The sequence below is a fragment of the Amphiprion ocellaris genome, chromosome 10, assembly GCF_022539595.1.
Source record: "Amphiprion ocellaris isolate individual 3 ecotype Okinawa chromosome 10, ASM2253959v1, whole genome shotgun sequence".
Taxonomy (NCBI): domain Eukaryota; kingdom Metazoa; phylum Chordata; class Actinopteri; family Pomacentridae; genus Amphiprion; species Amphiprion ocellaris.
This window is the reverse complement of record NC_072775.1, coordinates 16,098,589-16,121,359: the sequence shown is the minus strand read 5'-3', so window position 1 is coordinate 16,121,359 and position 22,771 is coordinate 16,098,589. Positions and strand designations below refer to the sequence as shown.

The window sequence follows — 22,771 nt, the reverse complement described above, 5'->3', positions numbered from 1 at the left end:
TCTTTCTTTTTTGCTTTCTTCCTTGCTTTCTTTCTTTCTTGCTTTCTTGTTTTCTTCCTTGCTTTTTTCTTGCGTTCTTTCTTGCTTTCTTCCTTGCTTTCTTGCTTTTACTTTTTTGATTTCTTGCTTTCTCTCCATTACTCATATGTTCCATCGTGCTCATGTTCTTGTTTTGTTGCATTTTTTTCATTCATTCATTCATTCATTCATGTTTTTTTTTTAAACCATAGCAAACACATTGAGGGACAACCCACATTTCCTGTGGTACTGAGGCACATACAAAACATAACTAACTAGCAATTATAGATATGAAATCTTGGAATCCACTCTGTTTTCTCATCTCTGTCACTTTCTGTTTTATATATCCTCCATGCCTTTGCCACTTACACATGCACCCAGTATCAGTTATCTGGTGGAACTTTGTGAAACCTAAACTGGCCAATGCTGCCACCTGCTGGTAAATTTGTTGTAAGTGAAGTGGTTGTGTGCATTATTGGTTTACACGGGAAATTATGAAGTTTGCAGTTAGGAAAATAGTGGCAAAACAGTTTAATAGTAAGAAAACTAAATGACTCTATTGGTCTTACATAGAAATTTTACTTGAATTGTTCCCCCTTTGGCTTTTTGTGTTAAAGTTACAGATGCTTTAGGTTCAGGAATTGACAAACATTGAAACCTGAAATTTATATACAAAAAGACAAAGAAAAGAGCTAACAATATCACAGTGTATCTCTGTTTTACAGTCAAAAATAGCTGGCATGCTCAGTAATTGGTAGCTGAAGTAATATTCATGGCTCTCAATAGCCTTTGAGGATACTCATGTAATTAAATCTTGGACACAGATGAGGCTACGTGTGCATGTTTGTGAGAAATACAGAGGAAAGTGCATGTTAGTTAGTGTGTTGTGGGGGTTATATCCACAAAGAGACAAATGATTGTCTTTTTCAGGAAATGATGCCCGTCTGCATGCGACTTTTCGTGTGTGGGCATGACGGACATGACATTCTTGTTCCTTCAATCTGATGGAGCTTCATAGTGCTTTCCCAGAAGTCTGTGTGGTCTGTTGACTCAGCCTGCAATATGTCTGCTTGTGCATGGAGGCAGGCGACACATTGAGGTGGGGAGCAGTTACACCCAGTGACAGACACAGTCGGGACAGTGAGGCCTGGGAATGTCCTCAAAGCAAACCACGAGCCAATTATAGTTGTAATCTTTGTAATTGCCACCAGAGACTATTAAAGCCTCAAATACTATAGCCATACTGTGTGTTTCTATTTGTCTGTCTCCAGCACCAGAAACAGACATGACAAATGGACATTCTGTATTTTATAATTTGTTGAACTATGTGGAGTCATAAATTTGGAGTTGTACCAAGGGAACATAGGTAGCGGCTCTTGTGCTTATTTGAGAAACACACTGCCAAATGATGGACATTCTGATGGACTCTTAAACAAGAGTACATGACCTAATTCCTCTGTCGTAGATGTGAACAGTTTTTAATTTCAGCAGACATTTTATCATTTCGGTAGAACATTAGTTTTTACTGTATGAAAGCTTAAATAGGCAAGTTTGGCTTTGCTTCCTTTTCAAAAAAAACTATCAATTGTAAAGCCATGCAACTTTTTGACAGACTAATTTAACCATTTTAATAATTAGAAGAATGATAAAATTATAGACCATTTCACAAACAGACACGTGAAGTGAACTTATTTAAGTTGAGGGGAAATGCATTAAAATGAATGAAACTGAATGGTTTAGAAATTGATGCAGACTCTGTAAAGCCTGGATTTTCAACTACTTTGAGTTGGAGAAACACAAAACTATAGATCGAAAGGTGTGTCTGTAAGACTTATGCTCTGATGCTGTTTTTCACCTGACAATACTGTCATAATCAGACTCTGATCTGATGTCCTGATGTTTCAACCGATAGTTACTGTATGCTTTCAGTACATAGATCTGGCCACACGGGTGCAGTGTGGACGCATATTTTGTCAGACCAGTAACCAAGTCAGAAGGTGTTACACATGTAGTCCAATTACATTTATTTGTATTTTGTTTTTGTTTTTTTGCAGGAGAAAGTAGCGTACCCTTTCATGTCAGTATTTGGAGCCAAAGTCAAGTCTATAGAGTGCATGTTGTACCTGATCGCTTCACGTACAGACTAAGAGAGTATACATTACACTGTGCTGCCACTTGTGATTTGCTAATGTCAGGATGTGCTTACACAGCCAGTGGAGTGGGAGAGACAGAGTGTGTGCGGGAATGTGTGGAAAAAAAAAAAGCAAAAGCAGTTTGTTGCCAAGAGCAAGTCACTTAAACCAAATTAATTCAGCTCTTTGCAGTGGCTGTGATCGTTAGATAAATCGATACACGTTCATTAGCCTGGAGTAGCATTGAAATGAAACATGCTTGGCTGTGTGTAGGCTAGTAATAGGCTAATGATGAGCCAAACTAGATATTGTCTCACTAGCCTGCAGATGGAAATAGAAATAGATGGGTAGAATGGCCATAATGGTATCAAACACCTCCTGGGTCTGAGGTAATCACAGTATGTAATAATGACAGTATGTGATTACCAGTAGATATATGCACATTCTAAATGAATCACGATGCCCAGTCATACATCATTGTCTCATCTTTGTTTTTCTGTCCTAAATCTCTCTGCTGTCCCTGTGGCTTGGTGTCTTTTCCAGCTCTCTAACTATTCTCTGGGTTGGTTCAGGTCACAGTGGCCTGGAGAGCTTATCAGGACAGGGCTAAACTTTAGCCGATTCCAAAAGATAGTATTTGCCGAGAAAGCCCACAGCTGGGCTTGTGTGCCGCTACAAAGAAGAACCAGTTCCACACTTTAAATTTCACATTTTAGGTTTGTTGTGTTCAGGAAGTATACTTGTAGTCTTGCTCATCAGTACACACTCAAAACTCCCACTAGAAATTCAGCTTTTTCAATTTTTCTTTTCATTTTTTTTTCATTCAAAACTGAGCATCTTGGAAATCCCAATTCTAAAGAGCATTCCAGCCTGCTATTAGCACTGGGCCACATCCCCACAAGACTGTGGTCTACTGGACCAGAGGGGACTGAGGTCAGCTTTCATCTTCATCCAGACAACAATCAGATAAGACACATCCAGTCAGCAGCTACCAAGCAACAGGCTGATTACACAAACAAAGATGGAGACAAACAAACATTCAGGCTACTTTATTTCATCGCATGGAAGTCTGGTTGCTGTAAAGGAGAGTACATGTTACAAATGAAAGGAAATCTGAAATGAAAGACGAGATACTGGCGTGACTTGACCCAATAAAATCCATCCATGTGTATTTGAATTAAAAAGGATATAGTGAACAAACAGTATGAAGGGGGGCATTCATATGTGCGGTAACACCTTTTATTGCACTGTAGAGGACATGCTTTTACTGCGCAATGGCCGTGAGTAATATGAGCCATAGGACCTTCAGTCATATAGCTGTAAGAGCGCAACCACTCAATAAAGCAGCCTGGTCCTGGTAGAATCACCCAGGGACCTCTTAAGAAGTGGCAAAGCAGTTAAGACCAGCATAGTGGTGTGTAATTCCAACCCAACCACACAGCCATAAACAGCCATATTTCACTGGCCCAAAGCGCCACAAAGACAGATATACCGTAAGCTCAGCACAGGTGCCATGCCTCAGGTAAAGTCCGAGACAAAGACGTTAAAGATTCATTAATGCAAGTGTCATGGACAAAAATGTTTCATCCCGGCTGAAATGACACAACCCTGGAGTTGGTGTAACTGGAGTTAAAACAGCCTGTGGACTGACCCATCACGTAGTTACCAAATATACAGACAGTAGCCATCTTAACATTTTTTTTTGTCTGTGTCAAGCTTGCCTCTTAAATATTATATTCCTGTAAAACTAAAGTGGACTTCTAATTACATCTTAAAGAAGCCCATTTTCTCCCTGATTCTGTTTGGGTGTGACTTATTTTGTGCTACATAGGGATCATGATGAGTATTTATACCAAGCTAAGCCAATCTGCTGATATTTGTAATCTTATTTGCAACAGACGGGTCACAGACCGGTCAAACTGGCTGATAGATGTTTGGTTTCAGGGGCCACAAGTCAAAAAGGTTGAGAACAACTGATCCAGGTAATATACTGAAAGTTCAAGACAGTTTTTTACATTTGTTTTCCAATGTAGGACACAGTTTGATGAACTAAAGATAAATTATTGTGTGGGAAAAACAAGTTAAAAGAGTTCAGAGTCTCTCACCATCTCATGATTAGTCATGCAGTCGCTTCCTGAGAAGCCAGTGAATGTGTAATCATCAAAATGATTTCCAACTAATTTCAAAACACAAGAAACATTCTTGCTCTTTTCTGCAACGAACTGTGTTGGTCTTATTTGTAGTTGGCAACATGACTGCTATACCTGTGCGACTCTTTATATTCCTAACCCTGCCTGACTCTGCCTACATCTCTGAGTCATCACTCCATACAGAAGCTTGCCAGGCTGCAAAAAGCATGACAGAAGGCCCCTGGGCTACTGGCCAGGTCTACAAAATCACACAGCTCCCTTAACTCGGCTCTGAAGGAGATTAACTGGGAGCTTCACAAAATTTGGACAAATAATTTGAAGTCTGTTGCTTGGAACTACAGTCCAAAGTTGTGCTTTCCGCAGTGGAAACCAAAAAATCAGATCTTTAATGAAACTACACAGTTACAGTAAGTTTAAGCTGCTTTCCCCCCCTCTTTTTTGAGTTTTTCTAGTAGTGTAACTTGGGAAAACTTTTCTCAAAGTCAGCCTTATTATCCATAGTGTCATAGTGTTTCTGAACGTCCATTAGGTCTGAGTCTCACTGGGACAAGGCTGAGCATGGAGCTGTTTCATTTTCAAATCCCCAAGCTGCCAGCTGGAACAAGGAAGAGGTGAGGTCAAAAGATAAGAGAAGACAGATACAGAGGGAAAAACACAGAGTTGTTAGGAATAGAGCTTGAGTAAAATTAAGCCAAGACTTTGTGCTCAGGTACCGCTGAGACTTCCAAGTAACTGCAGCTACTGGTGGCATTCAGCATGTTCATGTGGTTACCAGCTGGGTTACAAAAGGCAGCAAGCAGAACAAAGAGAGAAAGCAGGATTTAATGGAGTTTGTGGTAATGGGCAGGGGAACCAAGGGGGAAAAGAAAGATGACTTGAACTGAAAACTCTTGGTGGACTTGAAGAGATCATTTAAGAACACAAAATAATAGGTGGGGGTGCAGGGGAGGATGAGAGAAGTAGAGCATAGAATGAAAAGCACACTGTTAGAGCTTGCCTGCCCTGCGGATGACCTCTCCTGATTTGCTTGCTGTTTCTCCTCGCACATTTTATGATCTGAGTATTTCCCACTAATAAAGTCGTCTTGAGCTACAGCGTACTACATACTGCTGGGAATTTGGACATTTTCTACAAGAACAAACAAAGGTTTTGCCAGTGCTTAAATTTTTCATATTGCTTGACGTTTGAAATATTTATTTTTGCTGTGTTTATCACTGGGAACAAATTTTGTTTTTGAAGGCTTGTCACAGGTCTAAGTGTGCTGTGTGTTTACATGTCCACATGGCATTGCAGGACATAGGCTTGCAGAACATATGTATGTGTTTGAACATGTTTGTGTTTACAGCCCGAAGGACGGCATGAGCTCATATATCATGTTGATTAAATGTTTGCAAAGTGGCTTTCAACCTGTTGTCTGTTCATGTGCTTAGTGTTTGTTGTACAGTGAATGGCTGCTAAGCTCACAGCGTGTGAGAACAGTCTGGCCTTTCAGAACAAAACCTCCCGTTCAGAGTATTTCAACATGTCCAAGTCCTGCTCGTAAAGTTAGCTGGCTGCAAACATCTACTGCTCAACCCCTCCCTCGCTCTTACAAGTGACTTTACTTGTGACTTCAGGTTCTTCACCACCTATTTTCAGATTTTATAAAGCTTTGGTGGGCAGTATATATAACATGTAATTTATTGTTAGGTATGCGACTTAAACAAAACTGCTAAATTAACACTGGACAATAAAAATGTTCTTACATATGTCTGAAAAATACAGGAATCTATCAGTGTGGTTACTAAATTACATAATCTTAATATGGACTAATTAAATTTTCATACTAAAACATTTTGTATATCACATTTGGAGTAAATGAAAACCCAATTTTCCATTTACTATGGATTGGTCAATGGTGTCCATGTTTCTAAAGTAAGCTTAGCAGACCTCAAGGAGGATCTGCTCTTTGGCAGTTGTTTTCTACTAGAGTACAGCAGCAGTATTCACACTTGAAGTGTTTGTCTTATGCAGTGCTAGTCACTTATTAAAGGAATGTGTGCATTGGAAAAAAAAAAGCTGCACAGAAAGAATTTTATGTCCTCAACTTGTTGTCTCTGGACATTCTTGTCGATCAAGAGTCCTTAAAATTGTACAGTCTCTTTTGTGTGTGTGTGTGTGTGGTAATTTCCACATTGGAAAAACAAACACAAAAAGTGTACTGTTGACATTACTTAGATGGGAAACTACTTGAATGTAAATCATCAAAAATATTACAGCAGAAACTATAATATTTTGCCAATGATGCCACAAAAATATCCAGCCTCAGTGGTGACATCCTAAAAAGAAACTGCTGACATTATCTATTATGCAGTAATCATAGGTCTTCACTGTAAGTAAATCAACACGTTTAACGCTGATTCCCTCAATAGCCCGGAGGTTGGGGAGAAGCTTTATGAATCGTGATGCACCAACAATTTGCTGACAACAGTACCACTAGCTCTAATCCAGCACCCCCCTCAGCTGAAATGGTACCACCCACAGCTACAAAAATACACACACTCACTCATATGAAAACAGCCTCATCTCCTCTCAGTTATTAATCACCAATACTTCCCCCTCTTCACTTTGCTATGATTCAGCCTGATGTTTGTTTCACAGGAATCATTTATCCAAATCAATTAACATGCAGGAATGTGAGCACCAGTGATGCAAATCCAAGGATGTTTCATGCTTAATTTTTGCAGACATCAATTAGTACTACTTGGTTTGTTAAAGAGTTAGCAGTTTGTACTGGTAGAAGTTTGATAGAAGAGTGATGATAGATAATTCATCATGTCTCATGTCTTCAGTCAGTAGTAGTGGTAGTAGCTAAGTGCCTTGCACAGGTGGTCCATTTTATGTTTAAACGTCTTTTAATTCTAGTAACACCTTGGTGACAGACATACACCAATGCTCTTGTATTGCTTCTCCTTACATATTGTCAAACTTTGCCTTCATGTGAGCATTCACTTATGCGGAAAACAAGAGAATTGTCTATGTTACAATTGACTATTTGTAGAAATTATTGCACAGTAGGGATGTGATTGCACATTTTCAGATTGCTGTCGAACTTACAGTTCCCATCTGTCTGTTTGCTCCGTCAAACAGAGACCTAATAATGTTGATTCCTGTGTCAGTACAGCATGCTATATTTTCAAAGCTCCATTAAGACCTATGTTGTTGATGAGTGTCTATATTTGTTATTCACTGATATGACCCTATTGATACACTGCATGAGGGCACTGATGTAATAAACTCGAGGAGCGTATCAAGAAGGGCTCTGCTGTGGAGCTTGTACAAGATGATTATTGACTGTAATTACTGCAGGAAATGAACAGATAAACTGTTTGTAATTTTGAATTCCTTGTGAAAAATGTCGAGCCCCGAGCACCCCACGTAACCTTGGTGTGCTTGTTAAACCTTCAGTGAATTTTTAAACTAGGCCAAAATATCAACAAGACTGCCTTCAGTCATCTCAGAGATGATGTGCGTTTGTTTCTTCCCCTGGCAGATAAACACAGATCAGCGGTGAAACCATCTGCTGAATATTGTGTAGGTCCTGCTTGTCCCTCTAAAATAGCTCTGAACCATCAGGGCATGGACATGAGATCTCTGGGGTTGTCCTGTGGTTTCTGGCATCGGGACGTTGGCAATGGATTGTCTGCGTCCTGTAAGTTGCATCGGGCTTGTTCCGTCACATATTTCTCATTGATCAGAATGGAATCTGGGAAGTTTGGAGGCTCAGTCAACAGCTTGCCTTCCTCAAACCTTATCTGAGCAACTTTTATGAAATGACAGGTGCATTATCCTGCTTTGTATGGAACAATAATCAGGTGATTGCATTTGTCAAAGTAAACCAGCCGAACATTGCACTGTCATGAGATGACCAATGTTACTTGCTCCACTGATTAGTGTTTAATCTTAGCAGTTTGGATCCAGACAAATATTTCTTACAACAGTATTGATACAATTAATTAATCAAACAGGCCTAACTGCCTTATGTTTGTCGCATAGTATTTTTGCTCTATCTTGTAAGTCTCCAGTAATGATAATGCTGTATGTTTAACTGCAGGGAGAGTTCAAGCTAAAGTCCTCTTTTTAGTTATTTGCTGTGTATGCATTTCAAATGGAAATATTTCCAGCCGTAGGAATCCAGTGTGCTCTCAATTTCAGTAGAAAAAAATATGCATGAGGAGATGCAAAGATGACCCTTGCCTGTAGTTAAAGAGAGAGACACACATACTATATATACAGAAAGCTAACTAATTGAGTCCCGAGTGAGTGTTGTGGACTCATTAAACATGCCAGCTAGACATTGGTAATCTGTCAGGAACTGAGCACAGATGAAAGACAAAGCAGAATCTACTTTTCCTGAGGCCAGTGTACTATACACCCCATACACTGGCAGTTGCCCTATGAAAATGTACACCATTGAAATGCTATTCATTCTGTAGCCTTAACTTTATTGATATCATAAACACAGAAGTACACTCAAGATGCCCACATTGTTTCTGTTATTTCCCTGTACACCTTGTGAATGAATATTTAATCTTTGTTTTCTGCCTCCAAACCCACAAGCATCCTGCAGGCCTTCAAAAGATCAAGGCAGTTGATTTTGGGGTCAGCATCAGGGAGTGGAGGTCACTTCTAGTCTGTGCTTCAGGCAGAGAGGAAAGACGAAAACTGACAAAGCTGCCTTTAGGAGAGTGCATCAATTGTGCATTCACAGGGGAATGAGTCAGTTCCACTGAAGAGAGTCAGAGAGTCATGAGTCAGACGCCATACATGTGTAGGTAGTCATTTATAATGTTTATTGAGGTTGAACATTTGAGACCACCAGAGGAGAGCACAATCTGTTGATTACAGAAAGTTATTATTCAATTACAGAAAGAGCTATCATTTGGGTGCTGCCGTATTTTTCTTGTACTGTCTTCTGCTGTAGGTTCACGCTTCAGTTCATTTAGATGTAGCATTAAAGCTAAATTATTAAGAAGCAGTACACTATCGCCATTGGCAGGATACCTATCATAACATCTGATGTGTGCTGGAGATCTATCCAAAAATTAGCAGCATTAATTGTCTGTCTATCAGGTAATCACCTCTGGGATGTCCTGCTGTGTCAGTTGTCACATCCCCTATGTACGATCAAACATACCCTGCAATGAAATGTTCCAGGCCTAGCATGCTGCCAGACTCACCATGACACTTCCCTTTCATTAGCATCCAATCTGATGAGCTCATTTCCGAGCCAACACTGTTATCACAAGCCAACTCTGGAGACAGACACGCTTACACTCCCTCACACACAGCCCCCCCCTCCTACTTTCAACCACTGCTTAGGGAGCTGTTTGATTCTTCAATTAATCATTTATGTCAGAGGGGGGGGAGTTGAAAGCCTAAAAGCTATCGATTGTTTCCATGTTGAGAAGATTCAGAGCTGGCAGCAATTAAGAGCCTCAGTTGACGTCAAAGCAGACAGTTGATTGTGTGTGTGTGTGTGTGTGTCCGTGTCGGGAGGGGAAACACGGGGACTCCACTTTGCAAATACACTAAAGTGAAACAAGCAATTGAAGGAGGAAGAGGAAATGCAAAGACAACAGGGTGTGAAGTTAATGTGCAGCGTCACAGAGTAAGGCGAGAAATTTTTGCATTTTTATGGGCCTGATCTGTAAAGCGCTGTTTCAGCAAGATGAGGGAGCACAGACCTTATCGAGACTTTGCTTAGATCACAAGCCAGAGATTGTCAGGTTCAGCACTTTTATGATTGCCTCCACTCATATCCACATGAATACATACGAGTGTGTGCATGCACGACCACAACGCACACACGTACCCATAAACGCGTCCATATAAACACACTCGCTTAAACCATCAATAATGACTTTATCAGCCCTGCGCTGCATGTGGAAGCACCCATTGATTTAATGCCAGTACATGTCATTCCTCTCCACTGCTGTTAAATCTCCCACACATGGAAGATTAGCATCAATATATAATTCTCAAATTAATTTGGATAACAGTGTAATGACTGTGGAGAAACGATATGTACGGCGCAGCATTAAAAGTCAATCTGCAGTAATGTAATCCTGTCCATGGTCCAAACATTTCACCATTAAAACTATAAAATGTTAAATTAATTCATTCTGCTTGCCTAACTGTGTTTTGATGTGTGATGATTCTACAGCCAAAACAACTTTTTTTTGTGTGTCTACTATTTGTCTGTTATTCAGGTTTTCTGCTGGAAAGGTTAGCCTTCCTGACATCAGCTCAGCAACAGCTCAGACCAAATCAAGAGCTGTAATTCCTGCCAAGCTTCAGGCCCGTGGAGCATGCAGGAGATTAAAGGGTCCAGTTCGCCCTTTCTTTCAATCTCATTTTTACAAGGCTGCGCTCTGTCATAATTTCACTGAAAATCTTTTCAGTCGCCGAAGAACATAAAAGCAACATTAAGCAATTTTGACAACATTTGATTGAATGCTGACTCAAAAGAGATTGCATAATGGACCATGTAATATTTTCCATGTAACACTGTGTTTTGTCTTTGACAGATGAAGCTCTAATGGTTTTCAGTTTATGTTGAAGAGATGCTCTGGTACAGTGGGCAGACTTTGAAATACAGAAATTGTTGGACTGCTGCACATAATGCACAGTGCATCTCTGTTTGGTTTATAGTGTAGTTTGACAGAAAAGCAAACTACACCAGCTTATTAACTCACTATAACTCAGTAACATCCAAGGTGTATTTCAGTTGTGGTCATTCGTTTTTACACAGTGTTTGACACCAAAATAACACATCAACAATACAGCACAACATGTTAACAAGCAGACTAAAGAGGATCACATCAGACTATGGCTCGTGTTCTGTCAAGCAGCTAATGTGATTTCCTCTTTCTTTTTTTTCACAGCTACACAGGCAGAGTTGTAGGAAATGGTCTCCATGCCCAGAGGCAAAACCCGGAAGTCAAAGTTCGCAGTGTGGACCCTGCAGTGGCTGAGGTCAAAGAGAGGTTGGAGCACTTCAACCAGGTAGGATGACCTTTACTTGGCATGAGGACATCTCTCATAACTAATTACTTCTGCACACATAAATACGTATTGTACACAATACTGATTGTCTGTCTGTTTAGCATTTAAACGCAGTGAACGTCCTAAGAGTGCCATGGAATCATTGGTTGTTCTTCCATGTGTTACACAAAAATCTGAGACACCACTGAGTGTCAGTATGGTCACTGCAATAAATGTACTTATCTAAACATGAAAACATAACATTACTGTTTAGACTAATTGTTGTTGTTTAAAATTAATAGCAGTATTAATTCAGAGTATTCTGACCTCAAGAGTTAACACAGATGTTGCTTATAAACAATTATATCCACCTACACCAAAGTTTTAATTGATTCCCTTTCTTCTTATTAGAACTCTGCAAACAATGTAATGCTAAGCCAAAAGAACTACTGAAATGTCCTTGTATTCTCTTTTGATGTAAGGGCTTTTTTTGAGCACAGAGGCAGATATCAAAGATAAATGAAAAAGATAGTGGGCGAAAGGGAGACAGTGACAAAAAAGTGAATTACTGTTGGAAAAGGAGAAAAAAAAGAAAGATGAGAGGCGGGAGCAAAAGGTCAGGAATGAGTGACAGATAGGCATAGATGACACAAGCAGCTTCAAAGTGGCACTGTTTGTCATGTAGATGGAGTTTAGGGCTGAAAAGGACCAAGAAGAAAAGGGCCATTTCAGACAGTCCCTAGAGGCCATTTGAGGAGACAAACGGATCAGGATTTGGTTCCCCTCTGCCTGCCTGCCCTTTTGTTGCCCTGAAAATTATGCCCACAGATACTACAACAGCCATCTCTGACTTTCTATCTATATCCTTCCCATTCTTTCATCTGTTTTTACCCTTTCTGTTCCTATTTGATTTGCTGTTGCTAGTACATCAAAGAAACTTTGTCATTTTCTCATTTCTTTTTATTCCTCCATGTTGACACATTTCTGCTTCGCTCTTATTTGACTGTATCATCATATCGCCACAACGTTTTATCCTTATCTGCCCAGATCCTCTTACCACCATCTCCTTCTTTATTTTTCATGCATAAATTTCTTCCCCTGCACTGTTCACCTCTATCTTGTATCTCCCATATATTTTCTAGCCAGTCTGTCAACCTGCCTTGCCACTGACAGCTCAGGATCATTTCTGTCAGACCGCAGCATCCCATTGTGCATGGTGGCTGTCAAGTGCCTTGTTGTCATGGAAACTATGCGGAGTTGAGCGGGTGTCCTGTTGACATTTACAGGGTTGAAAAGCCTACCTTGAATCTAGACCAGGTGGCAGAGCTTGGCTGAGCTTTATGTTTGTGCCAGATAAGCGTAAAGGATCACAGAGTGTTAAACCAGCATAATGTGCAAGGTTTTCCAAGTGCAGGAATACGGTTTTATCACGTGCTCGCACTCGCGTTTACAGTTTACAGAGGTGCAATACGTATATATTAGACTGTTAAGCATCAAGCATACCAAAATGTCGGCTTAAAAAGTAGTTTCTTTCTGAAATTAAGCATTTAACGTTTGACATTCACCTATGACTGCTGCGAAATCTGGTCACTCTCCAGACAGATTCATATAGATCAAAGTGGGTTTGCATAGAATTAGATCCTCTGCCAACAGCCTGAGTTGACTAATACTATTTCATGCTCAAAAGGCCTATGACAGGCTTAAAGTCATGCTCTCTAATTTTGTTATAGCACTCTCAAATTCCCAAATTTCCTCCAACCAATGTGCAGATGGCTGTTTGGCACTAACAAAATCAGGAAGTGTACCTTTAGTGGTCATAGCTATTCAAGTTTCATATATCTTATAACGCTCAACTCATTCACTGATTTACCATTCAGGTCACTGTAGTTGCTATTATTATTTGTCTCACTGATTTGGGAATTTTCCACTTCAACGTGATTAAAATGTAACAAAATCACATCTTTATTAGCATGCCTTCATATAACTCACTTGTCCTGATGTCTAGTTTTTGTGCAAACAAAATTTCACTTGTCCCCAGCTCCTCCTTGCATCAGAGCCACCAACAGATGTTTGTACACAGGGCAATTGTATAAAAATCTTCCAGGTGGGGGAGTCAGTTCATTAAATAAGTTTATTTGCAGATTGATTCTGGCAAGCCCATCTGGATCCTTTTCCAAATTACAAATTTTACTGGACACCCTTGTTGCCTTTTAGGCTGTAAAGTTAATTTCACCAATCAGGAGGGACTGCATTATAGATATAAAGCAGCACAGTTTAAATTTGTCTCCACAGTGAGGCGTTGACTAAGCTGAATGCATTATTCAAGAATTGCTGGCATGAGCTCCACAAATTGTGAGCACCGATTCTCTGTAGGTAAGTGAGGTACCTCTTCCTTCCTCTTGAGCTAGCATGCTCAACAATAGCTACCTGATTTAGACACAGTAACTCTCCAGTTTTTAGTTTAAAACTGTCTGACTCTCTGTCTTCTTGATCTGTCCTTTGGTTATTGACAGCTGGGCAGCAGCAAGTAGTTTACAGATTTAGTTACTTTGACAGTTTTGTTGGTAGGTCATTTTTTTCGTCGCCAAGCAGGTGGAGCATTGAAGGTCCGGGCTGTTTTCTGTCAGCAGGATTTCAAAAAAAGCTGCTCAGCCAATTTTCATGACATTTGGTGGAAAGATAAAACAAGGGCAAAGGAAGAGTCTGTCAAATTTTGGGGCAGATGTGAATGACTTTTTACAAAATTCTACGATAGTGCATTGGCCCAGGTTGAGGTCTGCACTCCACAAGTGAATTTCTATTTTATTTTATTTTTTAAATTTTTGCTTGATAATTTTCCCAGTTATTGAGCTTGTTTACTTCAGCCAGGACAGTCTGTGATTGGCTGGAATGCAGTGACAGCACTACTGTCATGAAAAGTTCATTCATCGATCGATATCCTTCTGCCTGCCCAGAGTCTGGTTGCGGCGGCAGCAGGCTTAGCAGGGCGTTTCAGACGTCCCTGTCCCCAGTAACATTTTCCAGCTCCTTCTGGGGGATCCCAAGGCGTTCCCAGGCCACATGACATATGCAGTCCCTCCAGCAAGTTCCCTGGGGACTCCTCCCAGTTGGACGTGCCCAGAAAACCTCCAAAGGAATGCGCCCACAAGGCATCAGAGCTCGTCACCCTATCTCTAAAGCTGAGCCCAGGCACCCTATGGAGGAATCACATTTCACCTGCTTGTATCCACAATGTCATTCTTTTGGTCACTACCAAGAGCTCATGGCTATAGGTGAGGGTTGGAGCGTGGAACAACTGGTAAATCATGAGTTTCCTCTCAAGCTTAGATCCCTCTTCGCCTTGACAGTTCGGTACTCTGCATTACTGCTGTCACTGCACCAATCCATAGGTCCATGTCAGGCTTCAGATCTATTAACTCCTTCACTTATGGCAGCACCTCACCCCCAACCCAGAGGGAGCAATCCACCGGTTTCCGGCAGAGAACCATGACGTCAGGCTTGGAGGTGCTGACTCTCATCCCGACCACTTCACACTTGGCTGAAAACCATCCCAACGTGTGTTGAAAGTTACGGCCTGATGAAGCCAACAGAACCACGTCATCTGCAAAAACCATAAAGGCGATGGCTGGAGTTGCAGTCCACCTTGAAAAGGGTCATTATATTAAAATGTGTCATGAAATTAAATGTTACTGGTAAAATGATAGTCTAAAACCAAAAACTAATATTTGAGAGAAGACATTTTGTAATAAAAATCCATGCAAACTTAGAAAAACGCCAATGTTATGCAAAACTGTTTGACTAACATTCCCTAACATTGAGTTAAGATGTAATAATTCTTACTTTGATGCTAATGTCATGAATAATATTGTTATTTTTCTATTTTATAAATATTTTTTCATTTCATTATGAATACATTTGTAGATTTAGATGCCGTGTTTTTGGCTTAGCGAACAAGAAAAAAGCTTGTTTGTTTTTAAAATACTCAGAAAGGTGGAAAATCATTGTTTTAAGCCACCAAGGTCCTATCCCTCAGTGTTGCAGGTGCGAAATTAGATGCTTTGTACACAGTGAGTAGTTCAGGGGGCCTTGGAGCACTGAACATTTGTATAAATACACAATGCATCTGTCTGTTGAAAACATTTGCACTCAGCAGCCATTGAGGTAACAGCAATAATGCCTGGAATTGATTTGGAACACCTGCAAGCCCCTGTTGAGATATTATGGTTATTTGTTGAAAGAGCCACTAGACTATTACTGACTACATATTTAAATAAATAAGTACATTCCTTTAAATATCTGATCTGTTGTTAATAAACCGCATAAATTTCTGGCAGACACAAGGTGAGACCTAAAATCTTGTCTTAGATAGAAACAAAGACAATAAAATTGTTAAACCATGCATGTGCTGGTCCTACCTCTAGTCTAATGGACTATGAATGCAATGAATGCATATAGAACATTACTTTTTGTTCATTTTAAGTCTTTGTGTGTGTATCTTTTCTTTTCATCTTTGCAAAAACTATTTGAGTTTCAGACATTCATACAGTTCATACTTCTGTGTCCTCATTTTTAAAAGGACTATTTAGGGTTAAGATTTGAATAATGTGTCAGTGTTAGAAGTACGATTAGGCTTGTCTGCATGTTTGTCTTCTTTTATCTTTGGAGCTAGTTTGGTTTGTTATTTTCAGTGAAATTTTAAAATAGCTCTAAAAATATAAATAGTAGACTGATTTTAAGCTACATGCAGTTCTTGTTTTTGGCCTAAAGGGTACTGCAGGTATTTCGATGAATCTTTAATCTGAGCTTTTCCAAATTTAAATAACCTCAATTTCTGGGATTAGTGAGGTTGAAACGGGGATATTTTTACCTACTGAAGAGCAGTTAGACTCAGAGCACTGTGACACTGAGGGGATTGGAAAACAGCTGCTGATATGTTAGACTCTGACCCCTCTGCTACTCTTGGCAGTCTTTTGTTTAAGCACTCAAAATGAGTGTGTGTGTGTGTGGGTTTGTATGCACATACGGTACACACAGCGCAAATGTATGATTCATATAAATATACAACCTATGGCAGACATGTTTGCATGATGGAAGAGACATACACATTTGTACGTCCGCATCAACATTTCCATGTTGAATCAACTACATAAAATCTAGAAATAACATTCGAACATACACAGGACAAGCCTAATGTCTTGGCCTCTAATAAAATGGTTCATTAAGTGAGTAGGCCAAGTTATGGTCCTCCCCTGTGTGTCTCCTCTGACTGTCCTCTTTCTCCCTCTCTTTCCCACTGCCTGTAAATATTGCTAATGTGGATAATAAATGTTTCAAAGTGGATTTTTGACTCGTAGCCACCAGTCCAGCTGTTTTTGGGTGGGGATCTTTTTTATAATGGTCTGTCTGTTTCCATGCGAGTATCAAATCCAGATCATTTGTCAGTTTGTCAATTTGCACTTTGGTTAATGCAAAGTCAGTGGCAGCATGCAGGCATGGGGAAAAACATCCAGAGGCTCATTCTCACGCTTTATTTCTGTCTTTATCAGTCTCTTAGACACACAGACTCACACCTATGCACATACACACACAGTGCCATTAAAAGGGAGGAAACTTGTGTTGAATGGAGACTTGGAAAGTCTCCGGCATAAAACTCCAGTACAAAGGCCAGTTCTATGTGTGATCGATGAGACCGACTACTGCATTGCTGTCTGGTTTGGCCAGTGCCCCGGCCAGGTTCCACATCAGAGAAGCCACACTTTTGTAAAACACACGCTCAGCAGATCCCTTTAGTGGACACGGTCTATCCATGGCCCTATCAGCTACCGCACAGACTCAGTTACTGTGGGCTTTTGTTAGTAAGGGCAGGTTGTGCATGCTTTTTAGAAGGCTGCAAAAATGATGAAATGTCTTTTAAAAAGCATATAGATTTAGATAAAACCCAGAGTTGGTTTTGTGACTTTAATATGCCTTCATAGTTTATGCCTCTTTTATGTTTAAGCAATGCCTGCAGCAGTCTGAAAGGTTTGAGCTTTAAAGAGTTAGTGGAGTCCAGGGATGAAGAAAGTGCTTGGGCTGAGCTGGCAGCCCGTCACAGGGAGGGGACAGATTCTTTCCACTTGAAGAAGATGATGGAGTTGGTCTTCACAGGAGCTCTGCTTCTCTTTGCTGCTGCTGTGGCAACGATACAGCAACAAGTCTCACAGCCCAGGGCTCTCTGCTAGCTTGGCAACCAAACTTCATGAACCCAGGCTGTAATTTAAGCATAACATTTTTTACCACCATAATTAGATGCAAAGCTCATAAAATTCCAGTGAACTGTGACTGTTTTTCTACATCGGGTCTTATTTGCTCTCTTCTAGGGTTTCAGTTCCCGTGAAGACACCGATTCTTGTCATATAGAGAAAATATCTGACCTGTTTCTGTGTTTGGCACATAGTTTTGAAAATTCCCTTTCAATCTTATTCTATCTGATATGGTGTGCATTTGTAAAAACATGTTTCAACATCATGTTCTAAAGATTATCTACAAGTGGGATTATGCTTGCCTTTGGCTTCCCCTGCTTTGTAAATATTATGGAAGGAAGACAAGGTTATAGTTTCTGTGGAATTTTGCCTTTTGGGATGATGGGTTATGCAAATGTAATGATTTTGTAATCTAATCTCAGTTCCAATCATTTTGATTTAATTCAGCTCAGTTCAGTTCAGTTCTTAAACAAGATTTACACATGATAAATGCACGTATATTAATTAAAGAAAATGGTAAATGCAAAGACCAGTCTTGGAATATCAGGAAGCAGATGGAGGAATGGATAAATAATGTAAGTTTTCAAAGATAAGGTACGTGCCTACCTTGTGTCTTTATGTCAGTGATGTTTGTGATATTAAGAGTCCTATATTATGCACTTCTTCAGCAACTAAATGTAAGTCTCACATGTTCCCAGAAGCCGTCTTCCAATTTTTCAGCTCAAAATAATGCAAAGATGGTTTGTTTTATGTTAACTGCATAACCTTTGGTTTGAGCCCTGTTCAAAATGGGCTTTTTCAGTGTCTGTAGCTTTGAATGTAGTTGAGCTGCTGCTGTCCACATCCCCTTCAGGAGGAAGACTCTCTAAGCATCTGTGATTGACACGTAGCAAAACACTTGACTGGTCAGCAGCCAGTATAGACCTGAATGATGGTATCATCGCTTCTAACTTTTTTGTGTTTTCTTTTACATACGCATGTTGATGAATTCACAGCACAACTGTTATATTACTGCATGTTTGTGGTGAGATTTTAAAATGTTGTAGTACAATCAGCATTTTAATGGTGCAGAGCAGCAGCTTGAAAATGGCTGTGGAGTGACTACTGATGGCTTCGTTTCAGTCACTATTTCATATTCGTCCTGATAACAGAAACAAAATTATATGACAGAGGACAGCTTTATTGGGAATTCAGCAATATATGTGAGCGCAGAGAGTGGGAGAGAAGTGAGGAGATGTAAAGGACTGACATGGCTGTTTTAGGCTTCACTAAGGCACAATATAGGCTACATACCAACATAGTAACCCAAACAATGCTGCTAGGTTTTCAATTGGTCTTAAAGTTTCCGCCATCTCTGAATGTTGCTCAGCATTACAGTTTTCAACATAGCTCTGATTTGTGGGCATACTATCAAAGGTAGTTGGGTGATTTTGACCACATTAACCACGCAATATGCTGACACTTAAGATTTTCTGGCCGTTGTGGTGACATTACCATCAATAATAAAAGTAATCCACTCGATGAGATGCTGGGGGAACCTTAAGACTATGCGTTCACTCTTGCAGCAAACACCAGAACATTTGGTGTGCTTTGGCCGTGGGTGGGTTAGCAGAAACATTAGAAAATATATGAACCAATTGGACCGTCTCCAATCCTGCTTTATCCTGAATTTTTCCCCTCATAAGCAGGCAGTGAGGGGGTAGGATTATGCAGATTTTGAGTTTTGCAACTGTTGATTCCTCAGCTCGAGTACAGCTGCACAGTAACATTCTTACTAACTTGCAAAGATTTAGTTTTGCGGAAGTAAACGTCTTTATATTTTAACAGAATCTATTTTGCATTCTGAAGTTTACTACAAAACACTAAAAATGGATTTAACCATATGTAACTTTTAAGGTTAGATGCACTGCAGCAGCTGCATTGATGCGTCCAGTATGTGGGCTGATTGCTACCATAATAATGGAAATTCATGGTGAATGACCTGACATGATACCTTATCAAAGCAGCTTTTCAGACCTTTTGTGCTGCTGCCATCTAAGTACTTCTGAAGCACAATTTGATGTCTGAAATGCTTCTACTTCACACCAGCACAGGGGCAGCCTTCACTGTTTTTTGACCCTCACATCTCTTACAACAACTTTTCATCAGCTAGGTAGCTGTTGGGACATGCTCCTGGAAAAATGCTGATGTCACTTAAACTGTCATACATTTTTCAGCAACATCTCCATTTTTTGCCTGACAGAAGTCAAAGTTTATGGACGCACACATACATTACATACACACAATCTGCTTCAGTCAGTGCCTGATAGGAGCGTGGTGTGACAACACAACACCACAGTGTGTTGTTGTGATTGAGTCACAGGGGTTACATGAGGTCATGGTCAATAAAGTGTCACCAGCGGTAAGTAACACAATCAGCTTGTGCTAACTTGTAGTCGAGGGGTGTGTGGGTCAGCTATTGTTTGAAAATGTTCACAGCATTACTCAGACATTTTAGAAATAAACATGTTTATTTTTAAAAGCACAAGCAGTTTCTGTTTTTGTATTTTATACTGATTTCATAGTTTTTATTTGTTTAAGTTAAGCCATTTTCTGAAGAAGAACTGACATCGCCATGTGGCTACATTTGACTCAGGATACCTGAAATGTAGAAGCAAACATTTTCTGAATTCAGGAAAGACAAGATAAATGTTTTAGTATTCAATACATTCCTTTAATAATTAGTGTCAAAAATTTTTTTGCAGTTGCAATCAAAATTTGATGAACACTGGTTGCGTTTATTCTAAACAATGTAGCACTTTGTGACAAACTTTATCAGTGCTTTAGACATATGATTAGTTTAAGAGGCTATAACATGGAAATGATTAAGTTGTTAAACTTAAAAAAACTTTAAAATTTGACTCTCCTCCTTTTTCATTTAAACTGGATTTAGCTGTTTATCATAAAACCATTGTTGCCAATCAGCTGTGACTGTGCACTTATGCAGATCTAAATGCATGTTATTATTGTCTTATCAGGAAAATAGTTATCATCTACATGAACAGAGATGCATGTTGTCACAAAATGAATGCAATGATGGAAAAAGTACTGGAAAAATGGTGCTTATATTCACAATATAACCAGTTCATTGATCCACACTGTCACACTGTGATCCTCACGATGTTCAAACACCGAGTTGAAAGAGCACTTTGTAATCACAACAAGGATTATCAAAAGCAGCAGAAAAGTCACACATCTCTTTAAAGGTAGAAGTTCATGGGTGAATATAGGAGCCACAGCTGGGGAGGTCCACCACGAGCATTTTAGCCTTTGAACCAGACTCAGTCAGCATGCACGTTCTGTCATCATGGGCGTGTTTGATTTGGGTCACTTAGTGTGCTTGTTGGGTGGTACATTGAGGCTGTAATTAAGGGAGTTGAAAACTAATGCTAATCTTAGTTAGTCCCATAATGACAGCACTTACTTTTTTTTTTTTTTTTTTTGCATTGTTGTGCATTTTCTGTAACTGCCTTGGCCCAGGTTTAACTGCACCTCTCGAAAGCCTTGACAGTCAGTTGGTGAACATGCATCCATGAAGTGAAGTATTAGAACATGCAGTGGCATTTAGAAAATGTGAGCTGGGTGTGTCTCCTCTCTGGTCGTGGAGCTCTGACCTCCAGCGGCCACACTCAAACCAACAGCATCTTCTCTTCTACAGCTGCTGATTTAGCTCTTTGGGTTTTTCCATTCTTATATGGTATATTATGATGTTTTAATAATGTGACTTTTATTTGTGCTTTGTGCTGATTTGAGCTGTACAGGAATAAAATACTTGAGATACAAAAGCAATTAGCAGTTTTTAGAAATGCTTTTAAAAGTACACAACTTTGTTACTACAAAACATTAAAGAGTAGAATGTGTCAGTGGATGCTTTATATTAATAGATTTGTTGTCTGAGCTAATAGGTTGTCTAACTATTCATGTTTTAGTGTGAGATGGTGGTCATTGGTCCATTAGATGCATATCTATGAGATCCAACTTCATCTTTTTGTCGTCTGTAGTGAAATATGGATGTAAAATAAAAAGCTCAACAAGGCAAAGTATGTTGCTGTCAGCTTTGGATAAATGGTTTCTATTGGCTACATTTTTAACCATGGAAAAGGATAGCAGCAGAAAAATGCTTGGCTCAGTTCATTGTTCCACATTTGATTTTAAATCTACTTTTGAATCATTTTTGTTTTCTGCATTATGGATTGCGATGCAGGCTTTTGGTTTTGTCCAAACTCTTAACAGTTGTTATTGCTGTCCAGTCTAGAACTTTCTTAATCTGCTGGTCAAAGCCTGTATGGTAATTAGGAACTTTCTGTAGGTTGGTTGACCACAACATATGCCATAAATCTACACAAGCAGTACATTGTATCTCTTCCAGAATCAGCAGGATGTTTGAGCAGTGGAGCTATCTGTAGTTAGTTTTGTTTGCAGCGTGGAACTCTTCCTAGAATGCTCCATTTCTGTCTGTTCACACTGAAACTATAAAAATATTCTTTTTTTTCTCTTGTGCCTGCCTTTTCTTTTTCAGGCAGCCGGAGATATAGAGAGAATTGCAGCCATTTCCTCTGCAGCCTGTGACATATTCATACGCACACATACATGAACACATGCTGCTTTTGTCTCTCAGCTGTTTATTTTTACACAAAAGCATTATGAACCTTAACTGTATGAAACAGATTGGAGAGAATTTGAATATAAAAGTTGAGAGGACTTGTCCAGACTGCTGGAGATTACTGCTGTCACATTTTCCTTCAGTATCCTCCAGGGTTTCCTTTCCTTCTCTTTTTCTGTGTCCACATATTCAGTTTTACCACCGTCGCCCTCAATGAGGTAATACTGTTTCAAATTGTTAGTGAAGAAAAAGAGCACATGTCTAGATGTGGGCATGCAAAGGTTATGACTTATGATCCTGGTTCACTATTTTGACAACAATATCCCACATATTACACATGCGGAGACTTGTGCACAGACACATACACTTACACAACTCCTTCATCAGTTGCAGGATTCATATCCAATCCCTGACCGCATTTCACATTTTTACATTTCATAAGATTTCTATTTCCACATAAAACTGGAACACGTATCTATAGTGGCCTGCCGATTAGTCGGCACGCACGCACACACGCACGCACGCACGCACGCACGCACGCACGCACGCACGCACGCACGC

The 22,771-nt window shown here is 39.8% G+C and overlaps 1 protein-coding gene across 2 annotated transcripts in view; it reads left to right on the top strand.

Moving 5' to 3' along the window:
- Positions 1 to 22,771, top strand: part of gpc5c (glypican 5c) — a 103,566-nt gene that overhangs the window by 54,976 nt on the left and 25,819 nt on the right. For both annotated transcript variants that reach the window (XM_035951141.2, XM_023276519.3), the window contains one exon: positions 11,227 to 11,347. In XM_035951141.2, coding sequence (XP_035807034.2) covers positions 11,227 to 11,347 — 121 coding nt within the window. The remainder of the gene's footprint in view (positions 1 to 11,226; positions 11,348 to 22,771) is intronic.